The sequence below is a fragment of the Thrips palmi genome, unplaced genomic scaffold (genome assembly GCF_012932325.1).
Source record: "Thrips palmi isolate BJ-2018 unplaced genomic scaffold, TpBJ-2018v1 HiC_scaffold_4, whole genome shotgun sequence".
NCBI classification, from domain to species: domain Eukaryota; kingdom Metazoa; phylum Arthropoda; class Insecta; order Thysanoptera; family Thripidae; genus Thrips; species Thrips palmi.
The window spans coordinates 13,471,411-13,494,725 of record NW_023144631.1 but is presented as its reverse complement, the minus strand read 5'-3'; the positions used below and the strand labels follow the sequence as shown (position 1 = coordinate 13,494,725).

The window sequence follows — 23,315 nt, the reverse complement described above, 5'->3', positions numbered from 1 at the left end:
CGCCTTATTGTTCAGCTGCGTTGTTGGCTGCCATGCGACGGAACCTCTCTCGCTCTTTCTCTGTTTTCTCTGTCGCGGTGTTGTACGACACGTTTTTGGGCTGGTGAAAATCTTTGCTGTTCACTGCAGGAAATAACCACAACAAAAGGACACAAATTTCTGGCAAATTTTTTATCAGGAATTTAGTGTACTTTTCAAGTACAACAATTGTTGTACAAAGTACAATGGAACCGGCATGACGAGTGCTGTGCAGTCCAGGGCTCGTTGTGGTTTGTACAATTTTTGTTGTACTTTCTAAAATCCCTGTTGTACTTTTATTGTACAGTTTTTGTTGTACTTTTGTTGTACTATCCACACTTTTTCTTGCAGTGTTGCGCGTTTGAGATCTACATGGAGTATGATTTTTAATGATTCACCTCAGGGAGTCGCGACGCCTCCAAGCAAGAGGGCCAAGACGAAACTCCGACAGCAATTTATTGAGGAGTCTCTGAATACACCTTAAGTTTAGGTTAAGGTTCCTTCGCACAAGCTCTATGTAATATCTCGCTTCTCGCTGAATTATGAACTCTATTTTGGCAGGCCCACTAATCTACTCACTGAGGATACTCCCTCTGCAAGCAATCTGCTTCCTCATTTTTATATCAGTTCAAAGTCAGGAAGATGGGGAATTTAATTACGAAGAGAATGGTATATGATTGAAAACTGTGGGACAACATCCTACGCTTGGCCTAACGCGATTTATAGTGAAAGGCGACGGATTTTAAGCGAAAATCAGTGGTGTCATTGGATTTTTTTTCGTGAGTATACGGTCGGTGGCGGACCAAGAATGTAAACGGGCGTATACAGCGTATACGCATACGTATCAATCACTTTATTTATTTACATCAATTTATTACATCAAAGCCCAAAAGGATTTTGTAGTGACAGACGCAGTTGTTTTTCTCGGGGGAGGTTGGGTGGCACTTTTGTGTTTGATCAGCCATTTCCTGACGTATTGATCTGGCCGGAATTGTGCTAAAGGTGGGCCATTTATATTAACAAACATGAGGCTTGAAAGGTGCGTTACGGTTAGCCGTGTCCTCAGCTGAGTGCCGATGAGATTCATCAGAGAGAATCCCCTCTCGCACTCAGCTGAGCTCACGGAAAACGTATCAGCCAACCTTTTCAGAGGACGAAGAAGGTTTGGCACGCGAATTTGGTCTGCTCTGAAGTCCCGAAACCCGTTAACGGCCGGCAAGCCTTGTGTTAGGCCGCCCTCGGCTGAAATTCATGCCCCGTATACCCGCCGTATACCCGGGAACTTGCCGTATACCCTTACATGCAGAACTGTGTATACGGTGGCCTCGAAAAAAAACTCGACAGTATACGCCGTGTACCGTATACGCCCAATGACACCACTGGCGAAAATATCCATTTTCTTGGACCCAGATCAGACCACAGTGGTCCCAAATCATACCCTCCTGTATAATTCGACTAGACAAGAAGATTTTACTTTGAACATTTTTGTCGGGAACCTAACTGAGATACGGCCTGCCCAAAGTGTGATTTTTGTTGAAATTTCGTTGTTTTTCACTATAAATTGCGTTAGGCCAAGCGCAGGATGTTGTTCTACAGTTTTCAGTCATATACCATTCTCTTCGTAATTAAATTCCGCATCTTCCTGCCTTGGGCCGTCTTGGATATGATGCCTGGTTCGGCCGCTATGAGTGAAAAAGTGTCGATTTTGCCTCACAGACCTCACTTTGGATCCCCCCGGGGAGTGGAAGGGGGTCCGATGAGTCAAATTGGGCATTGCAGTTCGTCTTAGGATATCTTCAAGTACTTTAGCCCGTGACCAGTTTTTCGATCCCAGATTTACACTCCACGCTACTACCTGCTCGGCGCGAGGGACTTCCCAAGCGGCGGCGGCAGCCGCTCCTTGAGTGCTGCACCATCTTCGTGTCGCTCGTACGGGCCCAGGCGTCATCGCAGCAAGCTGAAACTTAAGGTGCTTCAAGATAAGGGTTGTGCCGAGACGGGGCACTTTGGGTTTTGCTGCTACCCCTCCTCAGTTCGGCGTTCTTAAGGAAGGAACTTAAAGGTTGTTTTCATTGATTTTGACGGTTTTTTGGCTGTGGAGGCTGAACGGTGCATCGGATCGATTTGAAACTTTAAGGGGTGGTTCAGGCGACGACGTTCAGGCGTTATTATCGAGGCCGCTTTAGGACTACCTTCTTACCCCTACCGGGTGACCGTGGGGCGCTAGGGGGTGCACACCCCCACCACGGCGGATGAAGATGATCGACACTGGATTTTTTCATCGGAATGAGTGCTTGCGTGCCCTGAGTGTGTCACCACGAACTTAAGCGCCCAAATTCAACCCCTTCGGGGCTAAAACACCCCAGATTCAAAAAGGGGTGGAACGTCCAAAGGGTTGATTTGGCTAAGGGTGGTCGAAATCGAAAACAAAAAACTGCCTCGTGTTCAGGAGAGGCCGCAGGATCGTTTGCACCCGGTTTCAGCCAGTTTGGAATCCAAACCCCTGCAGGGGGTGGGGGTGAATGTGGAAGGGGGTGCGTTTGTCCGATTGCAATTCCGCTTGCACCGTTGGAAAGAGGAGACTCATTTGAGTCGGAACACAAAAAATTTCGGCTTTCCGACCATTAAAAGTCAAAAATTTCGAAATGTTTGTCTCGGTTTTTTCACCCCTACGCACTGTAGGGGTTGCACAGGCCGTTAGAGGTGGCGCACGGACCGCGCACTTCGCGAGCCTAAAGATGAACAATGGAAGCACCCGCCACCAAATTTCAGCATCCTAGCTCGAAAAACATAGAAATGGCGCCGGTCGCAAAAAAGGGGCCGCTACTTTTGAGCGGCAGTGTAGATAAGATCAAAGGCTTCTTCCAGATGCTGTTTATGCACAGGTGCCTGTTCCCAATTTCCATGAATATGTGTCAATCAAGGATATTTTGACATTGGTTGCCAGTAAGCCTTCGATAATGGAGTATGTGAGGAACAACAGACCTTCTGAAGATGGAATGCTCCGTTCATATACAGATGGAGATCAATTCCGAGACCATCCATTCTTTCAAATGTTTCAAGATGCTTTCCAATTGGCTTTGTACGGTGATGGCGTGGATCCTGCCAGATCACAAGGACCAAAGAGTGGCCTCCATGAAATTTACAATTTTCTTGTGGCCATTTAAAACCTTCCTGATTGGCTGAGGTTTTCTCCTTCTGCAATTTTCCCTGTTGTCATGGCCACTCTACAAATCGAAGAGTGTACATAGTATGCTCTAACTGGAGCATGCCTGCAAGCACGCTCTAGCTAGCGCATGCCTGCCAAGCATGCACTAACTAGTGCATACATGCCATGTACACGCTTCCTGATGCAGAAAACTCCCTAACCCTTATGCAGTAAATGTATGCTTCAGTTAGCGTGTACATGGCATGTATGCACTAGTTAGTGCATGCTTGGCAGGCATGCGCTAGCTAGAGCGTGCTTGCAGGCATGCTCCAGTTAGAGCATACCATGTACACTCTTTGATTTGTAGAGCAATGCTTCAGATTGCACTGGCACATTTTCAGGTGTTCTCCAACGCTTTGTTGATGAATTACGCCACCTTGAAGAGGGGGTGAGAGTTTTTGTGAATGGCGGGTTCATTACCATTCGAGCAACCCTAGTTGCAGTGAAGGCGGATAGCAAGGCTGCCCATGAAATATTAGGGTTTTTGGCCTGTGGTGCTCGACATTTCTGTAGAGAGTGCATGATCAGTCGTCAAGAGCTCCATGCACCTTTGGGTTAAGATCGTACACTTCCCGACTTCGAGGTCTCCGATTTAGCTTATATTTGGTGAATCGTCATCAATTAGAGTATAGATGACTCTTGCTGAGCCACAGAGCGGCAGAACACACTGCTCTCCAGTACAGCCCTGCAGAGCTCATGTACGGCGGCTGGTGCTGCCGGCCGACCTGTACACCTGCCCGCAACACCACAACCCGGCCCCGTAGCTGAAGGGCTTGACCGCTTACTTTAGAGACGTGCTTCGTGAGCTGCACCACGAGGCTGCACAAAACCGGAGGTCCGCGGGCCAGGCCATGAAGTTGCCGCACGACGCCAAGGCGTGCGTGCTGCCCTACGAGGAGGGTGAAAAGGTTTATTTCTTAAATGCAAGGCATAGGAAGGGCATTTCGCCGAAGCTGCAACGGCCCTGGGATATGGAAGATGCGTCGGCGCAACCGGAATGCATGCTAGAATATCGGGCAGCTAATCCCTCCTGAATCCGTTGCCGGGTGCAGCGGAGGACCGCCTACCTGCTTGCCCGGTCTCCCGGCATGCATCTCGGTTGCGCCGACCAGCTCTACAAATCCAAAAGCGTACATTGTACGCTCTACCTGCAGCATGCCTGCAAGCACGCTCTAGCTGGCGCATGCCTGCCAAGCATGCACTTGCTAGTGCACACAAGCCAAGTACACGCTTCCTGATGCAGACAACTCTCTATCCCTTATGCACTATATGCATGCTTCAGTAAGCATGTCCTTGACATGTATGCACTAGTAAGTGCATACTTGGCAGGCATGCGCTAGCTAGAGCGTACTTGCAGGCATACTCCACGTAGAGCATACAATGTACGCTTTGGGATTTGTAGAGCGACCTATCTCCATATGACGTTACCTGGGAGTCGGGTTGAACCATCTAGATGGTCATTAATGACATTACGGTGCGCATCGGAAAGCAGGGCAGGATGGCGTGTGTGGTCCATGTCGACCGTATTGCGAAGGTGAAGGCGCGGGGTCGGCGGGGACGACGGCGAGGATGCCGTACACTCTGAGAAAAAAATGACGGTAAATCCTGGATAATTTTTTTGCCAAACTTTACCGTACTTCAAAAACCAGTATCCTCCGTACAGTCTACAGTATTTACCGTACTTGTTTTACAAAATATTCCGTAGTCTTTTAACAGTAGTTACCGTTCTTCCGTACAGTTCATGCCGTAGGAAAGACCAGATCTGGTCCCATCAAAGGCCGCTTCGAAGAAGTGTCCACATCAGGATCTTGAAAAAAGGGGGTCGACCGACTGAAAAATTTTATTGCACCTTTCAATAGGTCTCGTCAAGACCTTTCCAACGAGTGGTCGGAAGAGGGGTCCAGGAGTCCGACTTCAGCAGTTGCGTACATCAGGAACTTGGAAAAAGAGGGTCAACCGACTGAACAAAATTATAGCAGTTTTTGATAGGTAATAAAAGTACGGGATTGCCGGGGGAAAATGTACGGGATTCCCTGTAAAAAAAGTACGGCGTTTCCTGTAAAAAAAGTACGGTATTGCCTGTAAAAAAACGACGGCATTGCCTGTTAAAAAAAGTACGGTGAAGTCTGGAGTAATCAGTACAGGATTTACCGTGATCTTTTCTCGCAGTGTAGTCCACGCGATGATAGCCCTTTGACCGCCCCTAGCTTTTCCATTGCGGAGGGTGCCCAACTCATATGAAAAAGAAAGGCTCCCAAAACAGCCTGAGCGGGGGCTCTGTCCGAAAACGGTTCCACCGGACTGGTCCGGCTGACACCCAGAATGTTAGAAATCCGGCAAGGTTTCGATGTTGTCCGACGACTAGATGCGTACTCTTTTCGGACTAGGCATTTGTTACCTAAATCAATGGCTGTCACATTGTATCACAGTTTATAATTGTTATTTATTGTGTATGTATTTATATAATTATGTTTCTATCAATTTATGTGCATGTGTTCTATCACAGACGCACTGCCCAGGTCACACTGGTCAATGCCTCTGCGATGCGCACGCACCTCTGCAGCGCTCAGCGCGCTAGCTGCCGTGCTATCTGACGCGCGTGCCTATGCAGAAAACATAGGCCGCGTCGCCCCGTGTTAAATGCCAGCTAACTAACACGACTGGCAGATAGGTTGCCTAGTAATCAGGCGTTAGCCAGCAGTGCTGGAATAATCTGATTGTCACCGGCCTGTGGCCGATGCGTTCACCTTAGATGTTAGGGATTAAGCACGTGCCTCCCTCACGGAGCCCCGACTCGGGAGAAGCTCCAGTTAGTATTCTACCAACCACCGTAGCGGAAACAACTGAGCCCTCTCCGCCGAATACCCCGTCCGCGAAAGTGTCCGCGTGTGCCCGAGTACTCAACCAACCCGTGTGTCGTTACTTCACCCCTTCACGAACCCGTAGAACACGCTGCGGCTAGACGGTTACGCGAGTGATCAGTGCAGTGAAACCTAGTGACTGAGGACCAAGTGCAAAGCATCCCTCGACCCGGTTTGACCCCGCGGCGAGCTGGATTAGGCAGCCTCACACAGCAACCCCACTTCACCTCCGCAACCCCCGGCCAACGTGTGATATGGTGCATCTAGCCGGGTTTCTCCAAGACGACGAAGGTGTGAGCACCGCGTGAAGCGGTTCACCTAGCCTGGTTCTCCATTGGACAAAAGGAACGAAGACGACAAAGGTGTGAGTACCCAATAATTTACTCATTGACAACGCAACAATGTCAAGAATCGACGATTTACTGCCAGTCAGCGCACTAGTTGATACAATTTGCAAGGTGACAAAACGGATCGGAACCAACCCGAAAGTCATCATTAAAAATGCCACCCACACTACGCTCTACACAGCGCAGGAAACTTTGAGGCAATTCCAGATTGCTTACAAACAATTACAGACACCTGGCACTAAGTCTGAAGCGGCACTAGAAAATCTCGCGACGGAAATTAAGAAGGGCCACCCCGATGTCGAACAAGTTGTTTTTCTTAAAACAAAAAGCACAGTCATCGGTCCAGATGACCTACTTATTGACACGGATGAACTCTCAGCAATTGTAACCCAGTACAAAGAGGAAGTCGAGGCGGCTGGCGCAGTTTATGGCGGAAGCCCCTCCGATTTCCTGAGGTCAATTCTGATCCGAATTGGCACTGTCCGAGATACCCGGTCCAGAAAATCGCTGAGCAGTCAGCAGCATGCACTTCTTAGCCCAAGCAGAACAACACCCGACCAAGCGGAATCTCTTAACACGCCCCCGGAAGGAGCTTGTGGTCCTGTCCCTGTTTCGTTCAGTACGCCGTCTGCCCCGTCTACCCTTCCCCTGGGAGATCGACCTTTGATTTACCAGGAAATTGTTGGTGACATGGGCACGACACAGGCCGTCCTCCAGGCCCAGCAGGACGCACTGCGAAGCTCCGTTAGGGACCTCCAGGCCAAGCAAGCAGCTGAGGCAAGGAAATTGGTTGGCTTTGAACTTGACACGCGTGCAGCCGAGCAGCGACGGTCGCTGGCCTTGCAACAACGCCCACTCAGCACCGCGGTTGCGGACGAACGGGCGCGGTCTGGCCCCTTTGTTGACAGATTGGATGACAATGTTTTCCTTCGGACTGTACCGTTGGGTTTTCCCAAAGTTGAAGCCGGCGCTGCCGGACCGAACACGGGTGCCAGGCCACGCGAGCCTGCACGCGGCACAACGACCTTCGCCACCGTGCCGATCCCAAATCGCGCAGCGCCAGGCCCGCCGCCTGTGTCCAGACCCGCTCCGACACCTGTAGCTGCACAGCCGAGCAACGGCGTGGAATCCCATGCAAGAATGTTTTCACTGTACCAAGACAGGACTTTCAGCGGCGAGCAAGGCGAGAACGCTGAAACTTTCAGGGAAATAATGCAAAGCTTGATCCCGGCGGTCAGCCCCAACTACATTCTCCAGATCGATTTCTTGATGTCAAAACTGAGAGGCCATGCTCTTAGCGCGGCCAAACTTTTTGAAAAGGCCCACCGGGGCAGCGATGCAGAGGATATCTTAAATTATTTGGTGGAGGTTTTCCCTGTGGAAGAAGACAATGAAGACAAAATGGCGATGATGCTTCGCCGGGTTTGGGACGAGAAGGAGCCCCTCCCGCTCTATTTGTCTCAGAAGAAAATTCTTCTCAGAGAAGCAAAAATCAGTAAGCCGATTGAAATTAACAAGTACATACTGCTGGGGCTTGGCCACGAGGCTGTTGACACTTACAGGAACTTCATCGACGCGAGTCCTGGTGACTTGGAGAAGAAAATTCTCGCTACCTGGAGTTACATGAAACAACTTCCTGGCACTAGGTCAAGGGCGAAGGAAACCGAGACGGCGTTTACACGAGAAGTCGAGTTTTCCCCAGTCCGAAAGGCTGAGCCGCAAATTTTGGAGCCCATGTGCCAAGAACGACTGCAGAACAACACGGACTCTGCCATTCAACAAATTGCTAATTTGTTTGCCCAGGCCGGCCTGTACTTCAACAACAACAACAACAACATCAGCTTGGCTCAGCTGGCCGGTCTCGGCACGGCCACGCACGGCGAAACTGCCGCGTCGGCACCACCGACCGCCCAGGCCGCCTTGCCCGCGAGCGCAGCTCTGACCCAGAGCTCTGACCAGGCCAGTGTGTTACTGGAAATGATGAATGAAATGAAGAGTGAAATGAAGAGGCATATAAATGATTTCGAGGTCAGACTTGCCAAGACAGTGAACAAGCACCAGGCCAGGATTTACCCGAAGTGCAGTTTTTGCGGCCGAACGAACCATCCAGAGCAGTTCTGCAGATTCAGAAATGACAACAACGACAACAACTTTGACAACAATAGGAATTTCACGGAGGAGGCTAACCCAGCCTTCAACAGGTATGAAGACCAAGACCAAGGCGACTCGGATGCTTACTGGCAGCGAGGTGAAAGGTCAAGTTACCAACAAAATGGCAGCCACCGCCACCGGGACTACCAGCCAAAAAACTAGTTTCGGGGGATGTCCATTTACCAATAAAGAAGAAAAAGGACACCCCTCAAAATATTAAATTTCAAATTTGTGACATTTTTAAACTTCCTCAGAATGTGAGCCTCGCACATTGCACTTCACAGTGCTTCCGGATGGGAGCCGGCGTCGCGAGAGACTTCAAAAGAAAGTTCGGCGGCGCGGCTGAAATGCGAAACCAAGCGCCATCGGTTGGCAGTGTAGCCTCCCTCAGGCGTGGGCAGCGATTCATTTTTGCCCTGGTCACTAAGCAAAGGTACTCCGACAAACCTGTGTTGCAGAATGTTGAGCGCGCACTCGTGCACTTGAAGCAACAATGCAGACATAACAGGGTCAAGAAACTTGCAATACCGTACCGCATGAGTGCAGGGCTGGATAAACTGGACTGGATGCAAGTGAGACAGCTCATTTTCAACATTTTCGGAGGAACGGAAATCAATTTGTTTATTTGTAACTACAACAAGCTCAGCAGAGGCCAGCGCCCTGACCCGACCGGCGGACCGGCAGTGTGCTTGCAAAGCAACTCTCGCCGCGTCGCTGCCGATGCACGCGGCGGCCTGAACCAAAACACGCAGGGCGTCGACACCCCGCCCGGAGTGGCGGCAGCACACCGGCCAGGCCCGCGAGGCCCCGAATCAAGATCAAGTGCAAGGCCATCATCTTCGCCAGCTGCTGCGGACGGTGACACGCTCTCGACGCCCGCCCTTCCCACCTCTACCAAAAAAGGACAGCAGAGGAAAAAGGGCCAAACAGGCCAAGGGCCACCATGATGACGAGTGCATCGTGGTTGACGTCAGGCGCGTTTCGCCAATTTTGGACGTTAAGGCCAAAATTGGGTCAAGCTCAGTCATCCGTGACGTCACTTTGGACACCGGGGCCGGCATCCCGGTCGTTTCTTGCGAAATAGCTGGACCTGGCAAGCCCATGCAGGGCAGATACCGGTGATCGCTGCGGATGGCCAGAAGATGGAAGTCAAGGGCGAGGTCATTCTGCCTGTGTCATTTTTGAATGCGGAGTTCAAAGTTCGGTGCTTGTGCGTCCAAGGACTCGATTGCGAGTTATTATTGGGAACGGAATTCCTCAACAATTATGGTTTTGGTATCTGTTTTGACACAGGAACATTGTCTTTTCCCACCGATCTAGGGAGGGTTGTGGTTCCCATTCCCATTGGTCCGCCCTGATGACCCACAGGTGGCCAAGGCTTTGACCCCTTTGACCACTCCACAGAGCGGATCAGCCATCGCGGCACGGCTCCCAGGCAAGTCCTGTGTGACCCGGCCAGCCCAGGCCGGGCAGGTCACCCCCCGCGCCTCCGTGCCCCATCCCGCCGCGCCCGGCCCCGCCCCGCGCCTCGCCGTCGCGCGTCACACTGTCGCGCGTCCGGCCAGCACGCTGGCGGGCTGCGAGGCGCTGACACCTCCCGACCCGCGCGGCCCCGCCCTGGCCCATGGAGGGCCGGCCCCTCCCCAAGGCCACGCTGTGCCCAAGGCCAGCCGCAAGCTGAAGTCGAGAAGGAAGGCACATGGTGAGGAACGCGAGAAATTGATCACAATCCGAGCCGCAGGGTACACTATCCTAAAGCCGGACATCCCAACTCAGGTCAACATTTGTCCCTGTCCTACGGAGGACGGCGTGTTCGTTCCGTCGACGAAGTGGCCAAACAGAAAGGTTTACATCCTTGACCAAGAAATTGAGGCCGGACAGATGTTCATTACCATGGTAAACGAGCGACCGTCTGAAATGGTCATTCGCAACAATGAGGTCATCGGACATTTGACCCCATTTAGATATGTCACTTGCATTTCTAGATGCTTCAAGTTAAAATCTGAGGGAGAAACAGATTGAGGGAGCATTTTTCGCCCCCGACATGCCTCAGGCAGGTCAAGGAGGTCATAGATTTGATGCATAAGCATGAGAAAGTTTTCGAAGAAAATGAATTGATAACACCTGTTACTGGTTTTGAGTACATTGTTATGACCCCTCCTGACCTCCAGCCTGTCACATGCAAGAACATCAAATTGACCCCGGAAAAACAAGAAGCGATGGCCGAAATTGTGAAGAAACTTGAGAAGAGTGGGGTCATTGAGAAGGCGAGGTCACCTTTCAACGCAAGGGCTTTCGTCGTTCCAAAGAAAAACGGAAAATACCGTTTTGTGGTCGATTTCAGTCTGCTCAGCAAGGCCCTCCCGAAGGATCCTTATCCGGTTCCTTCCATCACAACAATCAAGAGAATACTCTCTACAGCTAAATTGGTCACAACGCTTGACATCTCTGATGCATACTTCAGACTCCCATTAGCTGAGGAGTCGCGTGACCTCACGGCCTTTACGATCCAAACAGATGCTTTTCGTGGCCAGTATCGGTTCACGCGCACTCCACAGGGTTTCTCCAGCTCTGGGAATGCTCTATGCAGGTTCCTTGACGAGGTTTTGGGCGACATGATCGCGAAGGGTCAAATTGCAATTTACGCAGATGACCTTTTTGTTGTGTCTCAGGACTATGACTATGAAGGTCATGTGAAATTGGTTGGTGAACTTTTTGCAAGAATGGAGCGCCACAACATTGCAGCGGCTCCCGGAAAAACCAGGTTTTGCCTGAAGACTTTCACCGCCCTGGGATACCATTTTAGCCCTGAAGGTCACAGGATATGTGATGACATTGTTCAGACGATCAAGGATTTGGAACCCCCTGCCACGTACAAGCAACTGCGGTCATTTTTTGGCCTCGTGTTATTTGGAAAGGATCACATAAAACATTTCGCCGAAATCACTCAGCCGATTGTTGAGCTTCTGAAACCGGAGAACAAGAACAAGCGTCCGATAATGAACGAGCGCGCCTTGCAGGCTTTTGACCAAATAAAGGAAATCTTATCATCACCGCCTTTTCTCCAGGAGTATCAAGAAGGAGACCAAATTGTGATTGCTACTGATGCATCAAAAGTCGGAATTTCTGTCCATTTGATGTGTCAGCGAAAGGAAACAGGAGAATTGGTCACACTGGGCTTCGGGTCAAAAAGGCTTACGAAACCAGAGACCCAGCTTGCCCCGAATTTGACCGAAAGTTTAGCGGTTGCCTACGCTTTAGAGCGTTTTCCCCAATATTTCAGAAACCGGAAAATTATTGTAATTTCTGACCACCTGGCGTTGACCCGTTTTCATCAATACACCAGCTCGAACTCCAAAATCAACCGACTTTTGGCAATTCTTGGGACCTATGACCTCACTATTCTGCACACGAGAGGCACGGATAATCTGGTTGCAGATTACCTCAGCAGATTTCCCCCGCCTGACCGTGATGAAATTTCTGCCACCGATTTTCTTGAAGTGTACAAGGCTGTGACCACTGAACACCCGAAATCCATGCTGGAAAGAGTGAAAGATGGGCAGGTCAAATCCACCGAGTGTGAAAACATCAGAATTTTCCTGCAAGAGAAAACTGTCCCGAGCGGAGTGCGTCGCACGGCGGCACAGCTGAGTCAGCGCTACGCCGACTACTCTGTGAGGGACGGCGTGGTGTGCCACAAGCACAGCGACGTTTTCGGCGACGAGCAGTGGGTGCCGTGGGCACCTGCAGATGTTCGACAGGAATTGCTGCATTTTTCTCATGACAAGCAGGGCCACCCAGGCCAGAATGAAACTCTCAGAATTTTGAAGGAAATTGCATTTTGGCCTAAAATGCGTGATGATGTGAACATTCACGTGAAAGTGTGTGACATCTGCATGAGAGTTAAAGGGATTACCATCAGAAAATTAATGGAAATTACAACCTCGAAACCCAACTGCTCCATGGGAAATGATCAGTTGTGACTTCACTGGACCTTACCCAACTTCCACGAAGAAAAACAAATTTATTTTCTTTGTGCAAGATTGTTTTTCAAATTTTGTTTTTCTATTTCCAACGCGCGAAAACAATGCTGAAAAAGCTATAGCACTTTTGGAAAATCAAGTTTTTACCTCTACAAATTACCCCAAGTTCATTATCACCGATAATGATCGCATCTACACAGGGAAAAAGTTCACGGAAGCATGCAGGACGTGGAACACGCAGCATGTTACGACTGGTTCTTACCATCATCGTGCTTGTCCGGCCGAGAGAATTTTTCAGGAATGCAAAGTTTTAATGAGAGTCGCTCTAGCCGACAGCGAGAAGCACAACAGATGGGACGAATGCCTTCCCAAAATCACCAGATTCTTAAGGAACCGCACTTGTCAAACGACCGGCCTTGCCCCCAGCGAGATCATCTTTGGCCAGAAGCTTGCCCCGTGTAACAACCCGTTGCAAGAACTGACCGAGCCACAGGAGCTAACGGTTGAAAGGTGGTTCCAGCTGCGTCAAGAACGCTTACAAATAGCCGTCACACAAGCCCGCGAAGCCATCGCCAAGAAATACAAGCAATATTTGGAAAAAGAAAACCAAAAACGAAAGGATATAGACCTCCGTGTTGGTGACCTTGTGTACTTGCGTAACCGACCCAAAAGCATTTTGACAGGCCAATTTGCGGCCTCACTGGCCCCAAAATACAAAGGCCCATTTCCCATCTTGGAAATTTTGTCAAAACAGGTCGTGATTTTGAAAGGACCAAGCGAAGACTTTAAAGCACACGTTGAAGACCTGAAACTTAAATACGTTGAAGAGCAGCAGCAAGAGGCGCCAGGTGACCCTGACCCAGAAGAAACCGAGGTATCAACCCCGAGAACCAACGACCCACCGTCTTCCAGGGAAGGCGCGCCAGCGCGGCGAGGCAGCCGTGCAGACGCGCCCTCGCAAGATGACGTCACGGCCCTGAGCGACCCAACGGACTGCACTCCACGACACCAGCGCCGCGCCGAACCCAGGCGCATCGAGACCCAAATTTTCTATAGAAATGGCGAAAGCAGTTCCCCTGTCAGGGACTGCAGAGGTCAAATTCAACCTCGCAGAATTTTCTGACAAGTAAGAATGCAGGAGTAAGCCGAGAGGGACAACAAATTAACAAATATTGCAAGGCAGAGCAAATTGATACAAATTTGAACCACTGCTGTTTGGAAAACGAAGCCCAGGTCAAGCTTTGACGGCTTCCCCAGAGAAGTCGAGGTCAAAAGCATGGCCCACCGCCATCTTCAAGCAAACTGCAACGTCAGCACCAGCGTCTCGCGAATTGTCAGCGCCCAGTTTCTCCCACAATTGCGTGTCGAACTGCAACTGTGTGAAACGTGAGCGCCACCCGCTTCGACAGATACCCAAACGTCGACGGAGCGACTTTTCTAAATGAGACACGTTGTTGACGCCCGAATTTCCCCTTTAATCGAAGATTCCAGCGGATCGCCAGTGGTCAGCACCTCCACTCAAAACGCAAGCCTTTTGCGCATGAATTTGAAGGGAGGGTGCCACCCGCTACCGGCCGCGACCTCGTGCGCCGTGGCGGAGTGACCGCTGCATACCCGCCTCACAGCTGACCCAGTCTTTCTTCCGACCACACTCGCGGCCTGCACCACCCTGCAGTAAATTCCACATTTTCTCCGTGATCGCTCCACCATCACTCCCATCATGTCTCCCTGCTTCTCTTGAAAATTGGATTGCTCCATGAAAGTTCCACCTTTTCTCAATTGACACCAAGCCCCAACGATTCGAAATGTAAGACACCAGGGCACTTCCGGAATGCACCTGGGGTCTGAGTGCCACAATAGTCACTATTAAGACACATATTTGACCTGAGACGCAAAATTATTTCAACAAATGGTCACGTTATGACACTCAGACACATCTTCCAAATCATGTCACCGGGCAATGTGGAGAGAGAGAGAGAGAGAGAGAGAGAGAGAGAGAGAGAGAGAGAGAGAGAGAGAGAGAGAGAGAGCAGCAGAACGCGCCATCGCAGCGAGCTTCGAGTCAGCAAAACAACGGCCGACGGACTGAAGAATTCCCCCCCCCCCTTCCCGTTTTCTGGGCCCCTGTGCCCCTCTGCATTCTGACCCACTATTATGTAACAACGGACAACGTTTATTGTTTTAAATCCAGTCTTTTCTCGACGCAAGAAATCTTACAAAGCGCGTAAGGAAACGCGACACCAAGCCTCGCTTAGCGAGATGTCAAACTGGATGGAATAAATCCAGAAATATAGCAGTGACTATTTTATTTATATTTGGGTCACAAATCAAATGTGTGAAGTGTGCTCATTTTGCTCCCGAGTTTTGCTCACAGGACTGCATGGTCAATCCACGCCGAGGACAGCAGGGCCACCGGGCCGCCGACACAACGTCTTGGCAAAACGACAAGTCGTCGGACCTAGGCCCACGACGCTGCACCTCGACGTCGGGCACTCCAGGGACGCGCTACGAGCAACATTGGACGGGTTCTGGACGACCCCTGGTCCAAGCTTCACGGAAACCTTTGCTCGCCGGACATTTCCGGTGCGAACTTTGAGACTCGCATCAAGGCGTCGAACCATCGAGGTCAACAAGGCGTCAACCATCGAGGTCAACAAGGCGTCGAACCATCGAGGTCAACAAGGCGTCGGATCATCGAGGTCAACAAGGCGTCAGATCATCGAGGTCAACAAGGCGTCAACCATCGAGGTCAACAAGGCGTCGAACCATCGAGGTCAACAAGGCGTCGGATCATCGAGGTCAACAAGGCGTCGGATCATCGAGGTCAACAAGGCGTCGGATCATCAAGGTCAACAAGGCGTCGGATCATCGAACAACAAGGCGTCGAACCATCGAGGTCAAAAGGCGTCCGATCAACGAATCACAAGAACGTCGTGAACATCAATCATCATCGAGAACATCGAGATCTACTTTTGCCATGTATATTATTATGCCATTTAAAATTTTGTAAACTTGTAATTATTTTTGCAATTTATTTTATCACTGAGTATTGAATTTTAATATTATCCTTTGTATGATTAGTACATCTGAACCCATTAATTACTTGTGAATTTGTATTTGTTTATATATTTTACAATGTTTCGAAATACTGTACAATTTTGATATTTTTCTCCTTATTGCTACATTTCATTATTGAGTTATTGCTTTACTACTTATTTAGTTTTGAAATTCTTAACTTAATTTCCTTAGTAATTTTACTACCGTAACAACTGTATTATTGTTAGCAACCCTTTAGTTTACCTTGTAATTGTTAGAACTTTTTACCTTTATTCCCATTTCACATGCCAATACTGTTTACCCTACTCAATCCATTTTATCAGACTGCAAAGTTTTCATAATTACCAAAAACCACCGATGTACACTAAATGAAAAAAACAATTTTGAATTATATGCAACACGTCACACTCACGCGAAGGGGGTATTCTGAAGAGAGGAGGCTCTTAGCAATTAAAATTTTGTCATTTCATTCCAAAATTTTTGAGGAGGGGACGGCATATCACAGACGCACTGCCCAGGTCACACTGGTCAATGCCTCTGCGATGCGCACGCACCTCTGCAGCGCTCAGCGCGCTAGCTGCCGTGCTATCTGACGCGCGTGCCTATGCAGAAAACATAGGCCGCGTCGCCCCGTGTTAAATGCCAGCTAACTAACACGACTGGCAGATAGGTTGCCTAGTAATCAGGCGTTAGCCAGCAGTGCTGGAATAATCTGATTGTCACCGGCCTGTGGCCGATGCGTTCACCTTAGATGTTAGGGATTAAGCACGTGCCTCCCTCACGGAGCCCCGACTCGGGAGAAGCTCCAGTTAGTATTCTACCAACCACCGTAGCGGAAACAACTGAGCCCTCTCCGCCGAATACCCCGTCCGCGAAAGTGTCCGCGTGTGCCCGAGTACTCAACCAACCCGTGTGTCGTTACTTCACCCCTTCACGAACCCGTAGAACACGCTGCGGCTAGACGGTTACGCGAGTGATCAGTGCAGTGAAACCTAGTGACTGAGGACCAAGTGCAAAGCATCCCTCGACCCGGTTTGACCCCGCGGCGAGCTGGATTACGCAGCCTCACACAGCAAACCCCACTTCACCTCCGCAACCCCCGGCCAACGTGTGATAGTTCGTACATTTGCCCTTGTTTTTTTACAGTGTTGTAAATACAATAAAGTCTTTTTTCTTAACGTTTTTTTTATTTTTGACACATATTCCTGAAAAATGAGCTAAAAACAATACCCAAAATAAAGCACATTTCAAAATTGTTTTTCCTGCAATTGGGACTCTTGACAATCACGTCAGGCTGCAGGCATAGTATTTCAATCTGTGGAGGAACTATAAATGGACACGGAGAAGAAGAAGCTACAATTGCACTGATGTCACTTTGAAGCTGGTACCTAAACGGAATTTTTAAGTTGTATAAAAACAGTCTTAATGTTGTCATACAACAAAATGTGCCACAAGAGTAAAACCGATTTAGCCCTGGTTAAGAAGCAACTTTGCTCTAAATCTGACCATGTTTAGGGCCAGGGACTAATGTGGTACACCAAACAACTTGTGATGCAGTAGCAAAAGTGCTTGATTTCCCCTGGGACTTCAGGTCTGGGGACCAAAGTTCTGGTTCCAGCGACTAAATTTTTTTTCTCAGTGTAACGTCCTGAACGGTCATCAGCAGAAAATTCTTGAAACTAAACCACACTCTTTTCCGTCCAACTGGCTCGTTCCCTGCGCAAGGCTGCACCATTTGGAATGGTTTACTTGCAAGGCTAGTGCATGGAACTCGTTATGCTGGTTGTCAGATTCAGAGTAATTTGGGAATTCTTCCAAAAATATTCCATCAATGACAGAAGGAAAAATTTTAGTTTTACCTTAAGGTCCCTTCGAAATAATGCAGTTCTACTGTTCTATACTGTTCTACAGTTCTATACTAAATTGTATACGAAGAAGCCTCTGGCGAAGATTTTAGCCAGAGCACTTTCGTGAATTCACGAACGTATCAATTGATTGTCGAGTGCGACAGATGCCGGACACCAACACAACGGCCACCGCCCGACGGCACCACACTGTGCTGTCCCTGCTACCGACGACAGCGAGCCATGAACAACAGGGACAGCAACAGCAAGCGCAGTGAGTCCAACAGTGCACCAAAGGGAGGCAGCGACGCTGACCCTCCGGCCGGGGCAGGCTCCACTGCTCGGTCAGCCAAGGTACCTCGGACGAACGTGTGCTACTACGCATTGTCACCGAGGTTGGGCCCAAGGGGTACCCGGAGGTCAGAATTCTAGCACCGGCGGACTCATGGGGGGGGGGGGGCAACGGGAGCGGCCATGCCACAACGGCGCTTCTGTGGACCTGGTGCGCGTCGGTCCAGCACGGGCCGACGCCGCCCCCAGCACTACACTCTAAATGTAGGCACTACAAATCCAAAGGTCAGACTTTACGCCTCTGGAGAGGCGAGACAAAAAGTCTCGCCACATTTTGGCGATGAGCAGGTTTATTTAAGAAAAGCAGGACCTTACAACGACCCCCTTGGATTTCGCTGATTTTTTGGTGGTTAGTAGTCCCCCATGGTGGGAGTTCATGGCCAAAATTTCAGACCTCAAAAAAAAAATTTCTGGGAGTTATGGGGATTTTAAGTTTTTTTGGGTATTTTTACACTAATTTTGGGTATTTTTTATATCTCAGGGACTTTTTGTCCGATTGGTTTCAGATTCGGGTTCTAGCTTCAAAATTGAACGGGGAACACGATCGTGCCGTCAGATTTGACCTAAAATAATTTTTTCATGGAGAAAACTCACTTTTTCTCAAAAAATTACATAAAAAGTCCCAAAATCTTGGGATTTTGAAGTTAAAAGTACCCGATCTTTTTGAAACTGGTCTTATCTTACGCAGAAAGGTCCGCTGAATCCAAAAATCACAACCCCAGATTTTTCCGACGAACCGTTCCGGAGATATTCCACTTCAAAGTCAGGCAATTTTTTTTTCGGCCTAAAAGTTGTATGATTTTGCTGGGCTTTTCATTCTGAGGCATTGGGCGGTGAGTTCCAGTGACGCTGGCCTTGTTCGCCGGCTGGTGTTCCCCAGCGTGCCCTTTTAGCGCCTGCCGGGTAGGCCAAGCCGTACCGCAACACATGTGTGTCCGACTGGTGGCCTATCTCGCCCCTGACGCAAGCCGCTGCCGCCACACAGGAAGGCACTCCGCGCTCCGTGCGTTCGCTGGCTCAGCCGCTTCGCCGCCCTATAGTCCCACTCTAGGTCACTACGCCCTCGCTGTTTCCACTCCCCTCTGGTCCTTCGGCACCCAATCACTCCCCCTCACCCCTCCCTTCCCTACCCTCACCCAACCCACCCACACACCACCACCACCGGACCCTAATATCACACAGGGCTTCTTGTGCTAGGGTAAAGAAAATAAAACAAAAGTCTGTTTTTCTTAATTTTATAATTGTATTTCTTAAGTTTAAAACTACTTTTTGATTATTTTCAAAGACACCAGTCTATTAATTTCAGAGGCAGAAAAAGTACAATTTTCATTGGTTTCTATCAGTTGAGTGGTACACAGAATGTGAGGTATTGGCACTGTTGCTGTCTTCATTTCTGAAGGCCATCTGAAGGCCTTTGATGGTAGTCTTGGCATGAGCAGCGAAATATCCACTTCTTGTTCCTCATTGTATATGTCTGTTATCAGACCTACATACCGATTCCTTGTTCCTTGCAAGTCTGACAACAACATAGGCTCCAGTTGAAATGCACAGCTGCTCCTTTTCAACAACTGGCTTATACAATGGATGAATTATTGAAGGGTCTGACCACTGGTCATTTGCAACCCTCCAGCAGGCTAATCTGTTGTCTGCAAATAATTTTAAAAAATTAAAATTTAGGATAAATTATAAAATAAAATTGTGATACTGATGTAAATTAACTTACCTGTCTCCGGCTTGACAAAATGGAATGATCTTGTTCCTGGAACAGTTGACAAAGCCTCCATTTCCTCTTTCTGGGCTGCTCGAATGGGCTCCACATCCGCTTTTGCTACATACAGGAAGTCAAATGTGTCACTAAGTTCTTCTTTACAGAAGGCAAATAAATCATTTGAGTCGATTATTTGTTTGTCAAGGGGGCGCTGCAAGCTGGCTCTCCTTGCCTTCCGCTTCACTGTGCCACCATCTGCGTCACACTGTGACTTCCCATGGCTTGTAGCGAAGTAGGTGTGAGTAAGCTTGAAGCTGAACTTTTGCCCTAGAGCACATAGATTCTTGAAGTAGCCCTTGCTCTTGTACTGGCTGGCACAGCCATCTGTGACAAACTCCACTTCATTGACATGAGGAAACTTTTCTGTGATATAATTAAGAATGTCCTCTTGGAATTTGTATACCAAAGAGACATCATGCACCAGATCATCTGATATGAAAATTACACTCTTGTGTTTCAACTCATTGTTTTCATCCTTGTAGTAAATTACTGCTGGGTGAACAGTCGCCTGTTTTGGTGACCAATGATAGGACTGAACTGCACTTTGGATTAAGCAGTTATAATTCATACTAAAGTCCATGGCCACAGCGACTTTGTTGCGAGGAAGATTTTCTTTCAGCTTCTTGATGTAATCCCGCTGGTTTTGAGCAATAAAATCATGAGTGATCAAATCTGACAACTGTTTAGCTGCTATTTCAAGGAGCTCAGATCGAGTACAAACTTGGACCACCATTTCAGTACTGTCCGTAGACTTCCACTGTCTAAAAGTAACATTTTCTTCAAAGAACAAAGTTTCATCATCAACTTCATCTGCTTCACGGTTCTCTCTTATTTCCTTGCATAGAATGTCTTTAATTTGGTCAATTGATGGACATTTTTCACAAGCCTTCAGCATGCAGGCTCTGTCTTCTGTGTTACAAACACATAGTTTAATTAAGTCCCGATAATGCTTTGTTATATCAAGGGCATATAAAACTAGCTTGAAGTTCTGGTGGGTTTGACATATGCACTGCTCGTGTGTTCCAGCTGCACCAGCAAACACACACCATTTCGGTTTCAGTGCACAAAAAACTGAAATGCCTACCTTCAGATCTTTGTATTCTTCCTTAAAAGCTTGATGAAGTTCCCTTAGGTTTGAGAGAATGAGCCTTTTTTGCTCAAAGACCCCTTTAGAAACTTTGACACAGTCCCTTGTTCCAGGTAGGATTCTGCAATTGTCTTCTCGATTGTAAAACGCTTTTACTAGTGTCTTTGTTGATTCAGCAACTGTTGACTTTCTCGCAAATTTCACCATGGGTAGAATACCTTGTTCCATTTTTAGTCTGCGAGAACTTGACATGAGGGTTCGGCTCACATTGAATTCCAGTGATGCTTCATTTATAGACATGCTGAGAGGGATTAAAGATAACAACTGGTATTTCGGGTTTTTTGAAGCATTAGGCATTTTTTCCTTAATTTCAGTCATAAGAAGGTCATGGTCTCGAGCTTTCTGAGCATCAGTTGTTGTTACATCTCTTGGAGTCACACCATAAGCACGGCATATTTTCTTGCGCACAACACCTGTTGCTGCTTCAATCTTTCTCTTCGCAGCAGTGATTGCGCCCCCTTTACTTCTGATGGAGCTACTGGCTTCTACTGGCGCCAAACCTAATTTTTTGGAAACACGAGTTCCAGATTCTCTAAGGACTAAAGGGCTCAAATTGGGAGAGTTGGATGATCCACTGCCTTGACTTGCAGGGACTCTACCAACCTCTTGACTGTTTGGCTCACTTCTTTCAGCAACTAAATAATCACCCAAAAATTTCCGAAAAAAAATTTTGCCAATTCAAAATCTGGAACAAAAGAAACAAGCAAAAGTTAGAATAAAAGAAAACCCTTATCAAAATTACAAGAAACAGTCTGATTTTGAATTTAAATTACCATCAGATTTTTCCAAAGATTCGTCTGGGTCCACCTTTCTACACCTGTCACACCAAAATTGTCCAACTGTGAGAATTGGAACCCGTTCCACATCAACTTCTTTGATTTTCCGCAAAGCTTCACATTTTTTTTATGAAAAAAGAAAGACGCTTTGTTATAATCTGGGAGAGGCTTGGTTATGAAACATACCTTCATTGCTTTCAGGTTTTGGAATTACAGAGGAGCTTCTCGTTCTCTTCGGAATCTCAATGGAGCTGCAGTCTAATCCTGAAAGAGTTGCGTTTATGTACACATTCAATTTTATGTTAAACCGTATAGTGCAAGCAGAAAGTTACCTTTAATGAGACTTTCTGGTGTGCTTTCATCCTTACTGTGACTGGTACTGGGCCCCCCAATGTCTCCTATAAATTGTAAGTCAACATGAATCAACAGTTCAATTTATTATTTGGCTTCCTTTCTCACCATGAGTACTTTACCTGTGACTTTAACTGGCTTGTATTTCCTACAAGAGTCACACCACAAATGGCCAAGCACTAGTTTAGGATTGCTTTCCACATTCGCAGCTGTAATTTTCCTTAGGTTGTCACAAACTTGTTGATCGGGCTTATGTCTCTTATAAGGATTGGAGCAGACTGTTCACAAAGAGGCATCAGCTATTACATGACAATGTAGTTACAAAAAGTGACATAACAATATAAAATTTAAAATCGAACCTTCAACAGTTTCTTCTTTTTTGGAGTGGGTAGGTTGTTGATCTCCAGCAGGGTTTTTTTTGGAGTGGGTACGTTGTTGATATTCAGCAGAAGCTTTCTTGGAGTGGGTAGGTTGTTGATCTCCAGAAGGGGCTTTCCATTTCCGACAGTTGTCGCACCATAACAAACCAATGTAAAGTTGTGGATTCTTATGAACGTCAGCAGCACTAATTTTCCTCAGGTTTTTTGTAATGTTTTTCTTATGCAAATTGAAAGGGTTGCAGCAGATTTCCTCGTCAGAATCTGGAAATACGTTAGGTTAGGTTTACGGCCCCCAAAAGGGAGGGAAATGAAAATTAGTCAAAAAAAAAACACAGATCTCTCCTCAAATTAATCCCAAAACACACCTGAGTCCCCCATGCTGCGGATGACAACCACAGTCGTAAAGAACCGAGTGGTAAAAGAATCTCAGCTCCGCGAAGTCCTAGGCTAAGACAGCGACGCGTGCGACACAATGTAAACAAAGGGGGTACGGTACGGCTACCGGCAGAATGCAGGCAGGGGTTGATGATGGGAGAGGGAGGGGGGAGGGGGTGAAGAGAAGACCGGAAGGACCACGGGTAGTGGGGTCAGGGAGGGGGAAGCGGCTGGGCCAGCGAACGCACGGAGCGCGGAGTGCCTTTCTGTGTGGCGGCAGCGGCTTGCGTCAGGGGCGAGATAGGCCACCAGTCGGACACACATGTGTTGCGGTACGGCTTGGCCTACCCGGCAGGCGCTAAAAGGGCACGCTGGGGAACACCAGCCGGCGAACAAGGCCAGCGTCACTGGAACTCACCGCCCAATGCCTCAGAATGAAAAACCCAGCAAAATCATACAACTTTTAGGCCGAAAAAAAAATTGCCTGACTTTGAAGTGGAATATCTCCGGAACGGTTCGTCGGAAAAATCTGGGGTTGTGATTTTTGGATTCAGCGGACCTTTCTGCGTAAGATAAGACCAGTTTCAAAAAGATCGGGTACTTTTAACTGCAAAATCCCAAGATTTGGGACTTTTTATGTAATTTTTTGAGAAAAAGTGAGTTTTCTCCATGAAAAAATTATTTTAGGTCAAATCTGA

General features: G+C 48.2%; 1 protein-coding gene across 1 annotated transcript; it reads right to left on the bottom strand.

The window, feature by feature from the left end:
* Positions 1–21,565: 21,565 nt before the first annotated feature.
* Positions 21,566–22,766, bottom strand: LOC117649176. The gene is made up of 5 exons (XM_034391666.1): positions 22,608–22,766; positions 22,222–22,503; positions 21,985–22,140; positions 21,844–21,909; positions 21,566–21,775 (listed from the first exon to the last, which is right to left on the bottom strand). Exons 1-5 carry the CDS (start codon positions 22,618–22,620, stop codon positions 21,663–21,665), a joined length of 630 nt encoding a protein of 209 aa, XP_034247557.1. The 5' UTR covers positions 22,621–22,766; the 3' UTR covers positions 21,566–21,662.
* Between the last annotated feature and the right edge of the window lie 549 nt (positions 22,767–23,315).